We start from the raw sequence: 16,260 nt of genomic DNA on the forward strand, positions 1-16,260 counted from the left end.
TTTAATTAATATCAATTATTAATAATAAATTATAATATAATAATAATAACTCCGTTAAGAAATCATGAACGGGTACGGGTCCCAGGTATCTGAGTTGCAAATTTGCCACTTAGTTAAAAAATGAAAAAAAACTAATTACCTATAATAGTTAATTTGTTATTAATTATATTAATATTGATTATTAATAACTATAATGTAAATATGTTATAATTATTTATTTTTATTATTATAATATTATAATTCTTAATAATCCATGTTAATAATATTTAATTAAAGAAAAATATTAATTTTAATCAAGTATGTAGATTTTGCAATTAAAAGGAATAGAAATTAATTTTATTTGTCGAGTACTGAATGATAATACATAGTGAAATGGGAAAGAGGTAGAGTGGGGGGAAAATTGTCAACTTCAACTCTGCGATTGTCATTGATAATTCCAAAGTAAACGTTTGACGTGATTGTCTCTTTGAGCTTTTTGTATCTTTGCCACACTTTGTCACACATCTATTAAACGATTTCACAATAATGACAATACACAATGGAAAATCTTGAAACTTTAAATAATTTTTCCACTGAATAATTTTTTTTTCGATCATTTATCCTAACTTTTCCAATAGTTTTAAAGAGAATTATTTTTTTTTGATAAATTATTGTTTATTAATATTGTTTGTTATTTATGTGTAATGTTTAAAGAATATAAAATATTACGTTTACTTTTTAAATAAAAGATGAAGAAGAATGCTTTCTTTACATAAAGATTAAATAATGTTATCGTACAGTAGTTAATTATCGTTTGAGCATTATTATTTTATTAGTTATAATAATTATCATTCAGTAATTGATGACAATGTGTTTAAATGAACGTAATCACTTTTTTTTATAATATTTGATTGTTGACAATTTGTATATATGATAAGAAATTAGATAATTCAAAAAAATCAGCAAATTATTGAAATTTTAATAAAATCGAACATTAATTGTTTAATAACATTCGTACAATATTTAATAACTAATAATTATTTGTTAATAATATTTATTAACTATTAGTTGTTTGTTAATAATATTCAAGCATTGTTTAATAACATATAATGTTGCAATAACATTTTGCAATAAAATTTTATAGTTTGCAATAACATTTTACACTTTATAATAAGATTTAAAATTTAACAATAACATTTCATAATAACAGTTTAAAATCGTTTAATAAAAAGTATACATTAATTTAACATTCTCATATAGTGAAAAATTATTATTTTGGTGAGAATAGTTATGCAGAATTAAATATAGAGCTCAATTTGAAATAAAAAGAAAAGTCGTTTTTGGAGGTTTGGCTTACAGTAACCACGCCCTCATTTTAAAAACTCCTCCTATGCTTCCTATTGAGAATATTATTAGTATGAGGGCGTTGGTAAACAGTTTTAAAATTATTGACTAATTTCTATCTTAATCGTACCCAATTTTAGGCGTGTCAAATTTTTAAGCCCCACCTACAAAAAAAATACGAAACTAAATTTTAACTAAGCTGGTAGAATAAGCCTCTAGTGGGCGTGGTTTAAGTATAGATAGCCTTTCGAGAAACCCACTTAATTTAAGGGGGTTTTTACATTAATGATCGATTAACTATAGGCAGTAACTAGTTTTCTCTTTTTTTACAAAATATATATAATAAAAAAAGGCGTGACTTTTACATTAGAAGTATGTCACTAATTCCATATGGTTTATACATTTTTGGGCGTGGTTTGTTTTTTACTGTTCCAAAGATATTCTAAATTGGGAAAATTTGAAGTCCTCCTCTAATCTAAAGAAGCCACGCCTTCGAAAAAATACTTCATGCCTTTTTTAAATGGAGGACACGCCCCTAATGGGCGTAGATTTCTTTCTGGTATTTTCTCTAAAGAATTACCCGCCTATTAAGAAATATTTCCGGCTTCCAATAAAAGTGGAAGAGGTCTACAGTAATTGTGTATTTTTATTGGTTTTGCTTTCAGGAAAGAAGAAACAATTCTCGTCTAATGGGCGTGGCTTTTATTAGTATTGAAACAAGGGGGCATGTCTTCCAAGGAGTAAGTCCCGCCCCTAATGGGCGTGGCTTTTATTAGTATTGAAAAAGGGGCATGTCTTCCAAGGAGTAAGTCCCGCCCCTAATAGGCGGGGCTATCGCTTTCTTCATTAGCGTTTTACCGATTTTGTTCCAAAAAAGCCACTTTTTGATGAATATTTCCAGTCTTTTTAAAAATAAAACACGCCTCTATTGAACTCAAGCCATACCTTCTGGGCGTGGTTTACAATTTAGAACCACCCTATCCACAGTGAACCAGAGTTTTAATTTGAGTTTCCTAATAACTAAAAATTTATTTTAAAAAATATCTAAAAATTACTCAAAAAAACAAAGCTAATAATTTATTATAAAAATTAATAATCAACATTTTTTTAACAATATTTGAATTTCTTCAATACTCTTTCCCTTTGTTTCGGGCAATAAAAAAACAGTGACAAAACAAAGAATAGTACCACATATACAAAATATAAAAAATAACACGTAGGCACTAAAATTTTCAATTAACACTTGATACATAATTATTGAAATGAAACCAAAAACCATGTACATATTTTTTGCAAATGTCACGGCCAGTCCTTTCACATCATTAGTGAATAATTCACCCTGTAGAACGTAAAATAAATTACTCGTTCCCATTGAGACGGAAAATTCGTAAATAATTAAACCCACAAATGGTATAAATGAAAATGATGTGACATTAAATTTTTTTTCCTCCATGAGAAAAAATATTCCAATTATACCCTGAGAGAGTGATGACAATATACCGGTGGTGAAATAGAGTGTTCTTCTTTTTAATCTCTCGATTACTTGTGTCGCAACAATACAGGAAAATAATTTCATTAGCGATAAAAATAATGCCCCTTGTTTCGCTGTCAATAGAGAACCCTTGTAACTTAACATTTGTTCGGAAAAATATGTTAATGTCATGTGTCCTGATAGTGAATCCTGCGCAACAATACAGACAATTATTGTCAATGCCCTTATATTGTTTCTTGTCGTGAACATTTTCCAACAATTCGATTCCTTTAGATTTGAAATTAATGTCTTTTTCACCTCTAAATTTGTATTTTTGGTGAAATTTTCTTTTAGCAGAAAATTATCCTTTTGATCACGATCGTGATTTTTATGGAAAAAATTATTATCATTCGGAAAATTATTTTCTTTCTCTTGTTTTTGGACAATTGAACAATTATTTTGCAATAATTGAGAATTATTATCATTTAAAAGAATTTCATTCTCGTGACAAGTTTTTTCAATAATTGAAGAAGAATTATCGTTGGTAATGGAATTTTGATTTTTTTCCAAAAAATATGATGAATCGGGTAAAAAAAAGAATATGAGAAGAAAAATAATTGGCATTATTAAATGACCAAGATTCATGTAATTATAATTTACTGTTGCACCCAATAGTAAGGTGAAAAATATTCCTAAACTCAGAGAGAATTTGACCATTGTTAAAAATATTCCTCGATTTTTTGGTGTTCCAATTTCGGATAAATAAACAGTAACGGCACAAACACCACCACCGTAACCAATACCGCCCATTATTCTTGCAATATAAATGTCATTGTAATTTTTCGTGAAATAAATAATGAGCCATGAGATTATTTGCGGTAGGGCAAATAGCATTAGTGTCCATTTACGACCAATTCGATTGATAAAAATTGGATTTAGAAAATTTCCGATAATCAAACCTATTGGTAGAAGTGGTGCAATCAATGATGTTTGTTCCTTAGTGATGGGAATTTCGGATTTTGTACTTTTTAGATAAGTTAGAGCTGGCGATGTCCAGGACATTATTGATCCGTAGCCGGCTGATGTGATTGAGGCTGAAAAGAAAAGAAAATTTTGTTATTAGTTTTTGTATTTAATTTATGGGAGAAAACATTTTTTTCTTATTTATTATTCTTATTTTATTATTTTGACTAGTATAATTTTACTTTTTTTATAGTTATTTTTGAAAATATTAATAGTAGAAAATTGTGAGAAAAGACTAGATTAAAGAGAAGTGAAGGTTAAAAATGATAATATAAGAAAGTGTAGAAAATAGTAAAATAGAAAAAAGTACAATTTAATAATTATCTTGATTGATTTAATATATCTTGAGATTTAATATGGAGATGCTACTCCTCCACCTGCGAACGCCAAGGTCACCGCTAGATGGCAGTTTAGTTGACCAAATCAGATTTTACGCCACCCAGTGATGACCTTGACGTTCTCAACTGGTGAAATTAAACCACCATTTTATCCCTTAGAAGCTAATTAACAAATGAATTGAAAAAGTAATATATAAGTCGAAAAAATTAATTAATGAATTTATAAATTAATTGCAAAATAACATTTAAATATAAATAATAACTAAATATAAGCATTATTCATTCGTTAGTTAATTAAAAAATTAAAACAATTATTAATTGTAATTGTTATTAAATGTTATTAAATGTAAAAAAATCAACTATATATTAAATTATTAATTAATTTAATAACTAATTAATTAATTTATCTGTTAATTTAATAATTTATTAATTTATTAATTATTTATTAATATTTAAAGAAAAACTTTTTCAAGGAATTTTTCTAGCCAATTATAATTTTAATTTCCCTACTTATCGATAATCGGTTTGAAAATCTTTTTCTTCGCATATTTTTTTCACTGTCATTTAAATTTACAAAAAGAATAATTAATTTGCACATTTTTTATTAATTACCTGTTATTGCAGCTCCATATTGTAGTAAAACTTGACTTTTTTCGTTTGGACGCATATTTCTTGTTTTTATTTTTTCTATTTACGAAATTTTCTTCTTTCCAATTTTTCTTTTGTGTTGTTGCTGTCAATCTTCTTTTCCTTGCTTATCATTAATCGGAGACATTATTTAAATTGATTTCTTAAAAATCATATAACAAACAAATAAACAAAAAAACGCATACAATATTATATTTACTTCTCCTCCTTTCTTATCTAAAATTGTGAATATTAATTTTCAAAATTAAATTAATTCATTTCTTTCGAGGAGAAAATGGCAAAATTTGTTTGTTTGTTTTTTAATTGTAACAAGGTTGTTATTGAAAAAAAAAAAATATTTCTTGTATAGTTGAAGACAAAAGTTGTTTCCAAACTGACAAGAAAAGTTTTAAAAGACAACCTATTAAGATTCATTTTGCGTTATTTCTTATCTGTTTATTCAATCGAAGACAGTTATTTCAACTGCGGGTGCAAAAAAAAAAGCAAAAAGGATGTAAATTCATCATGAAAAAATTTTTCCAAGAAAATAATTTACATACAATATAAACAATCATTTTTTATTATGCAAAAAATCGGTTTTTATTCAGTACAAAAGTTTTTATTTTTGTTTATTTTATACAATTTGTTTATTATTCTTATCATCGCAATAATATTAATGAAATGCCCTTAATTGTTAATATTTATAGTTAATATTAATATTATTATTTACTAACAATGTTTATTATTTACTTTTACTATATTTACTATCAAAATTTATCAATTAATAGCAAGCTGATATATTTATAACATTTATAATTTTCATAATTTATAACTATTGTCCTAATTGTTTTTTAAAATTAATATTATTTTTGTTATTATAACTATTATTACAATTGTTATAATTAAAATTATTATTAATATTACATTCAAGCAAAGTTGATAAACTTCAACTTTTTGAATAATTATAATTAAATACAATAATTAGTAAAAATATAATTAATAGTTAATGATTAAAAGATGAATAAACAAGAAAATTCCTTATAAATATTTGAATTTTTTTTAAATGTTCGTTTTTTAAAGTTTCTCACCTATATCATTAAAAAATGTAATTATTGAACTATTTTTTGAATTATGAAAAATTTAATTTGACAAATTTTGTTTGGATAAAAAATATTTTAACTCAAATGCTAAAATAATTAATTTACAATTTATAAAAAAATTAATAAATAAATATTAATCAAATATCAAAACAATAAAAATAATTCAAAATATTTCAATAATATATAATATATATTTTTTGTGTAATATTCTTGTAGGAAATTTTTATAATATGAACATGATAATTTTTGCGAATACTTTATGAGACTTTGTTCTCAAAATCTTATCTGTGCAAATTACTAAAACTTCGTTTTCTGATTTTTTTCTCGAACAAATATTCCCTTATTATAAATTTGTATGTATTACTTTCTTTTTCATTAAAAGTTTTTTTTTGTGATATACAAATTTTAGAATTATTCTTTCGTGAAAGAATTTATTTTAAGAGGAAGAAAGTAATTTTTTTTCAAAACAAATTTTACGAAAAAATATTTTTTTAAAATATTTAACAATTTTTTTATTTTAATTTAGTAAAAAAAAGTATTTATTTAAAAAAGTCATTAAACATATTTTAATATAAAATAATAGTTAAAGAAATATTTTTAATGAATAATAAAATTTTTTTGCAAACTGGAAATAATGAAATTTTCATGAAAATAATTTCCAGAAAAAAATAAAATTTCTTCGAGAAATATTTCTTAGAAAAAAAATCTTAGAAACAGTTTTGAAAGAAAATATTTTTTTTAGAAACTTTTTTCGAAAAATATTTGTCTCAAACAAAAAATATTGATTTTCAAAAAATATTTGTTTTAGAGAGAATATTGTTTTTGAGAAAATATTTATTTTTGAAAATATTCGTTTTTGAAAAAATATTTTTTTGGAAAACGAGTATTATTTTTGAAAAAACATTTTTTATAGAAAATTTTCTTAAAACAATTTTTATTTTAGAGAAAATATTTTCCAAAAAAATATTATTTTTGAGGGAGGAAAAATATTTAATAAATTTCTTTTTTTTAATTTTATAGAGAAAAGTATTTATTTAAAAAAGTTATTAAAAATATTTTAATATAATAAAATTACTAGAGAATTAATTCCGAGAAATAATAAAAAAAATTTTTGCAAACGTTTCGAAAAACATGTTTCCAAATATTTTCTAGTAAGAACAAAAATTATGAAAATATTTTTTTAGAAACTTTGTCTGTAAAAATATTTGTTTCAGTGAAAATATTATTTTTGAGAAAATTCTTTTTTTAAAATACTATTTTGTAGAAAACATTTTGAAATAACACTTTTTTTAAAAAAACATTTTTGAGAAAATATTTTTAAGCAAACACTATTTTTTGGGAGAATATTTTTAAAAAAAATATTATTTCTAATTAAAAATTAATTTAAATATAAACTTTTTTTCGTCTTAAAATAATTTGTATTTCTTCAAGACTTTTGCCCTTAGTTTCAGGAATAATATAAATACAAAGACAAGTAAAAATTACACAACAAATACAAAAAATAGCAAATATCACATAATTCGAAAAATTCTTAACTAAAAACTGATAAACTAAAATTGTCAAAAATATCACAAACATATGATAAATTTTCGCCACTGTCACTGCCAATCCTTTCACGTTATTTGAGAAAAATTCACCCTGATAAATATAATACAAATTACTCGCTCCAATTGTACTTGCCATTTCGAATATTAAAAATGCAAAATACGGCAATAATCCCAAAATTGAGGAAATATTTAATTGACCATTAATTTTTAAATAGAAAAATATTGCCAAAATTCCCTGCATAATTGCTGTTAAAATTCCAGTGACAAGAAGTATTGTTTTACGTTTAAATCTCTCAATTAATTGCGTAGCTATCATTGAGGCGAGAAATTTGATTGTTGCAAATATTAATGCACCATTATTTGCCGACAATAATGAACCGTCGTATGTTAATATTTCTTGGGAGAAATATATTAGGACCGGATGTCCCGATAGGCAATCGAGTGTTGTTACTGTGAAAATTATAAATAGACCACGTAAATTACTGCGAACTGATAATAATTGCCAAAAATTGGAATTTTTCCATTTTTTACTATTTTCTAAATTTTCTATTGAAAAAATACACTTTGATTTTTCTGTGATATTTTTGTCGTGAGTATTTTTGTTTTGATAAATTTTCTTCTCTTCTTTTTTCTGAAATGTGCTTTCTTCTTTTTCGGTCGACTTTTTATTGTTTTCGTTTTGAGAAAATTTATTATCTTCTTTTATTGAAATTCTCTCGTTTCTCTCTTCTTTTATTCCCGATTTTTGACTGTCTGCTTTTTTCAATTCGTTGGCATTTTCTTCATTTGTGGAAAATTTATTGGTATCTTCTTTTTTTGCAGTTTCGTAATTTTCTTCTTTTTGGATAAATTTTTGATATTCTTCTTTTCTAGAATTTTCTTTGTTACCTTCTTTTTTGCACAAATTTCCATTATCTTCTATTTTAAAGAAGTCCTCAATATTTTCTTTTTTTGGAAATCTCTCATTATCTTCTTTTTTCAATTCATTGTCTTCTTCGTTTTTTACTTTATTATCTACTTTTTCATTAGAATTTTCATATTTGAAAAATTTATCTTCTATTTTAGCTGATTTTTGAAAGTCTTCTATTTTTGGAATTTTTTCGTTATTTTCCTTTTTGAAAATTTTATTATCTTCTGTTTTAGCATTTTTTTCATTATCTTCTTTTTTATAAATTCTTTTCCTATCTTCTGATTTGCATGAACTTTCATTATCTTCATTTTTAAAAAATTCCTCATTATCTTCTTTTTTCGATTGACTGTCTTCTTTTTTTACTTTTTTATTAGATTTTTGATATTCTTCTTCATCTTCAGAAAATTTATTTTTTTCTTTCAGGACAAATTTCTGATAATCTTCTTTTTCAATTGTAATTTTTTCTCTATCTTCTCTTTTGAAAAATCTGCTATCTTCTGTTTTATGAAATTTTCGATTTATTTCTTTTTTATCAAATAATTGACAGTCTTCTTTTTTAAGAAATCTTTCGTTATCTTCTTTTTTGAGAGAATTTCGATAATCTTCTTTCTTCAGATGTTCCTCATTATCTTCTTTTTTAGTAATTTTTCTAGAAACTTGTTTTGATTGGTATTCTTGTTTTTTGGTCAATTTTTTATATTCTTCTTTTTCATAAAATTTGTTGTCTTCGTTTTCAGCAGATTTCTGGGAGTTTTCTTCTTTTAAAATTGGTTTTTTATCTTCATTTTCGAAAATTTTTGTGTTATTTTTATTTTTTGGAATTATTACGCTAACTTCTTTTTTTGATGTTCCTTCATTATCTTCATTTTTAAAAAATTTATTATCTTCTTTTTTATTAAATCTTTGATTGTCTTCTGTTTTACAAGATTTTTCATCATCTTGTTTGCAAAATGTTTCATTGTCTTCTTTATCTCTGTTATTTCGTTTATTGTTGTCTTCTTTAAAATTTTTTTTATATTCTTCTTTATTTTTATAGTCTTCTTTATAATCTTCTTTTAAATCTTCTTTGTAAACCTCCTTAATATCTTCTTTAAAATTTTCTTTATAAATTTCTTTATAGCCTTCTTCATAATCTTCTTTTAAATTCCCCCCCAGAAAACAATTTTTCTCCCCCTGAGAAAAAATTTTTTCACTTAAAATCATAAAATTCGTTGGTTTGGATTGACATTTTTTTCCATTCACTTCATCGTTCAATTGAAGTAATGAATAATGCATCATCTTCTTTTCTTCACTGTGACGATGATTTTTTTTATAAAAATACGATGAATCGGGCATAAATGGAAATAGAATGACAAATAAAATTGACATCAAAAGAAGACATAAATTCATATTGAAGTAGGATGAGATTGCACCTAAGAAAATGGTGAAGAAAATTCCAAAACTTGAAGAGACTTTAATGAGGGTTAAAAAAATACCGCGATTTTTACTTGTTCCAATTTCGGAGAGGTAAATAATTGTCGCACAAATACCACCGCCATAGCCAATTCCACCTAAAATACGTCCATAGCATATTGTCTTTGTGTCTTTTGCTAATAAAATTAGAAGCCATGATGATATTTGTGGTAGGGCGAATAATAATAAAGTCCACTTGCGACCTAGACGATCGATGAAAATTGGATTTAATAGATTGCCAATAATTATTCCTATTGGGAGTAGTGGAGCAATCCACGTGATTTCTTCATTGTTTAAGGATAAATTTGATTTGCCTGATTTTAAAAATGGTAGTGCAGGCGATGTCCAGGAATTCATTGAACCATAGCCGGCTGATGTGATTGAAGCTAAAAAATTAGGAAAACATATAGTTAACGATTTTTTCTATTTTTTTGTAAATTAAAAAAAAACTTGAAATTTTTCCTTTTTACAACATGTGAGGTCATAAAGTTAAATTTTACACACTGAAAACTGTGTGAAAAGTGACACTTTTTCTAACTATGTGTGTAAAATATTTACTTTTTAACGCGAGAAGTAAATTTAATTGTGAAAAGTATAATTTTTTGTGTGGAAAAAAGTGAGAACTGAGTAAAATTCAGAGTACGGAAAAAATCATTTTCCACACGGAAAATTACTTATTGCTCACTGTTTAGAATTCGCACTGTAAATTTCAGTGTGCAAAGAAATCGCTTTCCGCACCAAAAATTACTTTTCATTTGCATGAAATAAGTTTCAGTGCGAAAAGTAGTTTTCCATGTGGAGAATGAATTCTTTTGTAAACTAGTTAAAAATGTGGCACTTTTTGTACAGTTTTTTAGTTTCACAAATAACAATTTATTTTCAAAATATTTTTTAAAAAGTGTTTTAAACTAAATGTTAATTTAAAATATTTAAAATTTTTTTATCGCATTCTTGAAACTTGAAAACGAAAATTTAGACTTGAATTCAGTCTTAATTTTTGTTTTATGACAGTCTGTGTTAATACTTATACATTGAGATAAAACGGAAATCAAATCAAATAATTCTTGATTGCAAGGTAAATTAAATTAAATCTTTAGTTTTGTACTGAAACTTTCTGTTTTGTTATTAAATATTCTTTTAAAAATTAAAGTTCAATTATTAGAAAATAATTTGTTTTCTATGAACTAAAGGAAAATTTTTTTGTTTAAATAAAATGTTTCTTACCCACTATTGCAACAATGTATTGTATCAAGAATCCGGCTTTATCCTTTCTTGGCATTTTCTATAATAAAACTTCTATTTTATTTTGCTGTCAATTTTGTTTTTGAAAACAAAAATTTTCTCTGTTCATTAGAAATTTTCACATTTAGAAAAAAAATTTGTCTTCGATATGGTCGGAGGTTTTTTTTTCCATTAAATAGTAATTAACAAATTTTCTTTGTTATTTTTTTGGTCATATAAATTTTTTATGAAAATTATTTCAATGAATTTAATTCTTCATATATGAAAATTTTTTTGTAAATAATATTTGAATACATACAAATGTTTGTTTATTAAAAATATTTATTTATAAAAATCATTTACACGCAAATAAATAAAATATTTATACTATTTCAATATTTAATATAGTAAAAATTGTAATTCTTTTATTGTACTTTTTTTAATTTCAAAAATTATTGAAAGCAGCGTGTGTAAAATTTATTATTTTACAAATATTATTAAAAGAAGTGACATTTTCTTTCGTCCTCTCATTGAGATGTGAAAATTTTTTTCCAACATTCCATCGTAAACATTTTCTTTAAACTGAAATTAAATCAGTTGTTGCTCATCACGAATTTTGTAATTTATTCTCCTTTTTTTTTTTAGGAAATTTTCATTATTCTTATCTTTTGTTTATTTTAATCGTATAAAACGTCAGTCAAATTTTAAGTAGTATTAGAAACATACACTGTGACGAAATATATTTGTTCAAATAAAAAAAAATTATCATATAAGTAGTTAGGTACAATAAATTATGTGAAAAATCCAAAAATAAATTCAGACTCATATTTATAGACATGTCGATGTAATATAAACGTAAATGTTTCTTTGAAAACAGTCATTTTTCAAATTTAATTTCTTATTTAGTGATTCATACATTCAAGTTTTTTAACAGTTAACTAAATATTATTACAATTACTATATATAATTATGAATAATTTATTATAATCAAAGTTTAAAATACTATAAAACAAAAACATTAAAAAACTTTATTTAAAAAAGTTAATAAAAATATTCATAAAAAATGTACAATATATTTATATCCTATATATTATAATAAACTTTGTATAATTTGCTATAAAGAAAAATAAATAAAAATTCCTAAATATTAAAATATTTTTTTATTCTTCAATGAATTTTGAATTTCCTGTAAACTCCTTCCCTTTGTCTCAGGTGTTATTTTCATAATTATTGACAGTAATACAATAGAGTTTATCGCATAGATACCAAAAATGACATGTATACCAAAATATTTACTTAATTCCTGATAAAGTAAAATATTTATGAATATAAAAATTAAACAAATCACTTTACAAACAGTAATTGCAACAGTTTTAATTTCACCAATAAACAATTCACCTAAATAAATAAAGAGAAAATTTGACACTCCAATTGTAAAATTAAAATCAAAAAATAAAATTCCAAATATTGGCAACCATGAATATGATGAGGTGTCAATTTTTAATGATTCTAAAAAGAAGACAGTGCCAGCAAGTGTTAAGCCAAATGTACCCAATAGTCCCGTGTAGAGAAGTATTCCTTTACGAGGGAATTTTTCAATTAAATAAATACTAATTAATGAGGCAATTAATTTCACAAATCCAAGTAATAAACTCTCCTCTTCAATGGACATTGATGATTTTGTATTTTTAAAAATTTGCTGTGTAAATAATTTAATAACAGATGCGCCTGCAAAATGTTCCTGTGCCGCAACACAAATCACTATTAACATTGCGTTACGATAAGTTTCAATTGTTATTAATTGCCAAAAATAGGAATTTTTTATTTTTCTTATTATGGAATTTTTTTTCGGTTTTTTCTTTTGGTTCGATTTTTTGTTTATTGTTGTCTCTTCCTCTTCGTCTTTTTCTTCTATTGGTTTTTTTATTTTTGCTTCTTCTTTTTTCATTTCATTCCTTTTAGCTTCTTTCTTTATTTCTTCATTTTTAGCTTCTTGTTTCATTTCCTCCTTTTTACCGTCTTTTTCTATTTCTTTCTTTTTAGCTTCCCTTTTGATATCTTCTTTTATTTCTTCCTTTATACCTTTCTTTATAGCTTCCTTCTTTACTTCTTCCTTTGTAGCTTCCTTAACAGCTTCCTTAACAGCTTCCTTTTTAGCTTTCTTTGTAGCTTCCTTTTCTATTTCTTCATTTGTAAATTCCTTTATAGCTTCTTTTTTTATCTTTACATCTTTTTTATCTCTTTTTATTATACCTTCAATTTTAACTTCATTTTTTCTTTTGACTTTTCCTGTCTTATCTTCTTTTCTTATTTTTATATCTTCTATTTTCTTCATAGCTTCTTTCGTTTTTGTAATTTTTTTTAAACCGTTATCTTCTTCAGATCTTTTTTGGCTATTTTTAATTTCTTCTTTTACATTTCCGATTTCTTCTTTCCCTAGAAAATTATCTCCTTCCTCTTCTTCATTTCTCTTGATAGCTTCAAGTTCGCAATCGACTCTTCCTTCGAATACAACCCTCTCCAATAGCTTCATTTTTATTTCAATATCTTCAGCACTCTCAATATCTTCAGTATCTTTAATTCTCTTCAAATTCGTTAGCGAATATTTGAAATAATCATTTTCCATTTTCCAATTTTCTGGTCCATTGAGTACCACCATTTCTTCACCTCGTTCTTCATCGTCATAATCAGCTTCATTTCTTTTAAAATATGACGAATCGGGCATAAAGAAGAAAACAAAGACAAAACAACTCAATGTACTAATAATAATTATGTTCATGTAGTAATAGTGAAAATAGAGATCGAAGAGAATCATAAAAATAAAACCGACACTAACAAATAATTGTATGAAGGCAAGAAAAATGCCACGTTTACTTTTTGTTGATATTTCCGTTAAATATATTGTTAATGAACACAGTCCACATGCATAGCCAATTCCACCTAATAAACGTGCTAAGAAAATATAATAAGAATTTTTGGCAATTATTATTAGAAACCAAGATAATAATTGTGGTATTGATGATAATAGGAGAGTCCATTTTTCGTTCGCTAATTTATGTACGAATGGTAGTAATAGATAGCCAAATATTTGTCCAACTGGTAGTAATGGTGTTATCCATGATTTTTCATTTTTTGTTATTTGTAAATTTGATTCGGAACTATTTAGATATTCGAGTGCTGGTGATGACCAACCGACGATACAACCCATTCCAGCTGCCGTGAATATTGCTGTAAATTGATTATAAAAAAAGAAATATTAATGTTACTCTTATTTCTATTGAGCTTTATTATTATTATTTTTTCATTTAGTTTTCTTTTTATCTAATTCAGTTATTTATTAACAACAAATTGTTTAATAGTTATGTTCATTATTATTGTTTAACAAAATAAAATTTTTATTTATTATTTTATTCTTTCAGCTATTATATTTATTATGTCTTCAATTGTTATTTAATTCTTATTAAAAATTACTTAAATGTTTATTTCGATTTATTTAACATTAAATTATTTAAACTAAATTTTAATTATTAATTTTTTATTTTAGTTATTAGAAATTATTTTTTTTAATTTTATCTAATTCTCATAAGAAATTAATTAAATGTTTCTGTTTATTTCTACTAGCTTTGCAGTTAATTATTTAAGCAAAATGTTACTTTTTATATTTATTATTAGTTTATTATTATTATTTTAGTTATTTAAAATATTTATTTAAATGTTATCTAATTGTTATTAAATATAAATTATATGTTTCTTTTTCTTTTTATTTGTTTAACGGTAAACTATTTTAACTAAATTTTTATTCAATATTTTCATTATTACTTTAGTGATAACAATTTTTTTAATTTATATCTAATGCTTATATTAAAAATTAATTATGTTTATTTTTATTTGTTTAACAGTTAATTATTTAAACAAATTTTTATTTATTATTTTTATTATTAGTTTATTATTATTGTATTATTATTTTAATTATAATAATTATTAATTATATTTTTAATTGTTATCTACTTTTAACTACACATCAGTTAAATGTTTATTTTTATTTCTATTTGTTTAACAGTAAATTATTTAAATAAAAATTTTATTTGTAATTTTTATTGGTTTTGTTATTATAATTAATATATATTTATAATTTTTATATACTTCGCAATAAAAAAATTAAATATTGTTCTTTAACATATTTGTTTATTAACAAAAATTGTTTAATCAAATTGATACACAAATATTGTTAAAGTCATAAATTTGAAAAAAAGATTGTCTATTTATGTAAGGAAATAAAACTTTTTTCTATGAAAAATAGTTTAATATTTTAATTTTAGTTATTTAGAGCTATACATAATTAATAAATAAGTAATAAGTAGTAATAATAGTTGTAATTATTAGAATAATGAATAATAAATAATAGTAATTACAATTTTTTAGTTATTAAATTTATTAAGTAAATAAATAATTATTTATAATAATTTTTAACAGTTATAATAAGAATAATAATAAATAAATAATTATAGGTATTAATAATAAATATATCATCAATCGAGAAAAGTTAAAAATGATTATACATATAATTATAATTATTTGCCTATTAAGGGAATTTGAACCATTATGACGTCACAGTTTAAAAACAAATGCTTTCAACAAATTGTGACGTCATAATGATTCAAATGCCCTTAAGTTGATTAAATTTTATAAATCAATTAATATAATTTATTTACTAAATTTATTAAATAAATTCAGCAATAAAGTTGAAAATAAGTATAAAATTTAAGTTTTAATAAAAATTAAAATAAACCATATAAAAAAGCAATTGTAAAACCTACCTGCAACAAAAGCAGCACCATATCGCAACGACAATTCCACTCTTTTGTCTCCTTTCATTTTTTTGTATTTAGCAAAAAAAAATATATATATATATATATATATATTTATATATATGTATATTTTTGTTATATATTGTTTATTTTTTTATTTATAGTTATAAAATAAATTATATATATATTATGAAAGAAAACTTTTAACATGACACCATTTAATGTTGAGAAGTAGAGTAATACTATAATATTATTCTCATTTTTTATTTTGTTTCTGTAACTTATCAGAAAAAATTTTCTTTTATCTAAAAATTTAATGATGTTGAAAATTTCTAATCTAGATCATAATTAGTTTAAATCTCAATGAAATTTTTTGGATAAGAAAACAATTAGCTTTCTATTTTAAAATCAAAATTCTTCACAATGTAGAACTATACTGT

The 16,260-nt window shown here is 23.4% G+C and overlaps 2 protein-coding genes across 2 annotated transcripts; both read right to left on the reverse strand.

The window, feature by feature from the left end:
- Positions 1–1,020: 1,020 nt before the first annotated feature.
- LOC122498373 lies at positions 1,021–11,633 on the reverse strand. Its single transcript, XM_043606066.1, has 4 exons — positions 11,447–11,633; positions 11,016–11,073; positions 7,286–10,177; positions 1,021–3,888 (listed from the first exon to the last, which is right to left on the reverse strand). The coding sequence occupies exons 2-4, from the start codon at positions 11,068–11,070 to the stop codon at positions 2,420–2,422; spliced, it is 4,416 nt and encodes a 1,471-aa protein (XP_043462001.1). The 5' UTR covers positions 11,071–11,073; positions 11,447–11,633; the 3' UTR covers positions 1,021–2,419.
- Positions 11,634–12,356: 723 nt separating this feature from the next.
- Positions 12,357–16,046, reverse strand: LOC122498374 (uncharacterized protein PF11_0207-like). The gene is made up of 3 exons (XM_043606067.1): positions 15,830–16,046; positions 12,946–14,240; positions 12,357–12,410 (listed from the first exon to the last, which is right to left on the reverse strand). Exons 1-3 carry the CDS (start codon positions 15,885–15,887, stop codon positions 12,357–12,359), a joined length of 1,407 nt encoding a protein of 468 aa, XP_043462002.1. The 5' UTR covers positions 15,888–16,046.
- Positions 16,047–16,260: the final 214 nt, after the last annotated feature.

This window comes from Leptopilina heterotoma, unplaced genomic scaffold, assembly GCF_015476425.1.
Source record: "Leptopilina heterotoma isolate Lh14 unplaced genomic scaffold, ASM1547642v1 Lhet_15, whole genome shotgun sequence".
NCBI lineage: Eukaryota > Metazoa > Arthropoda > Insecta > Hymenoptera > Figitidae > Leptopilina > Leptopilina heterotoma.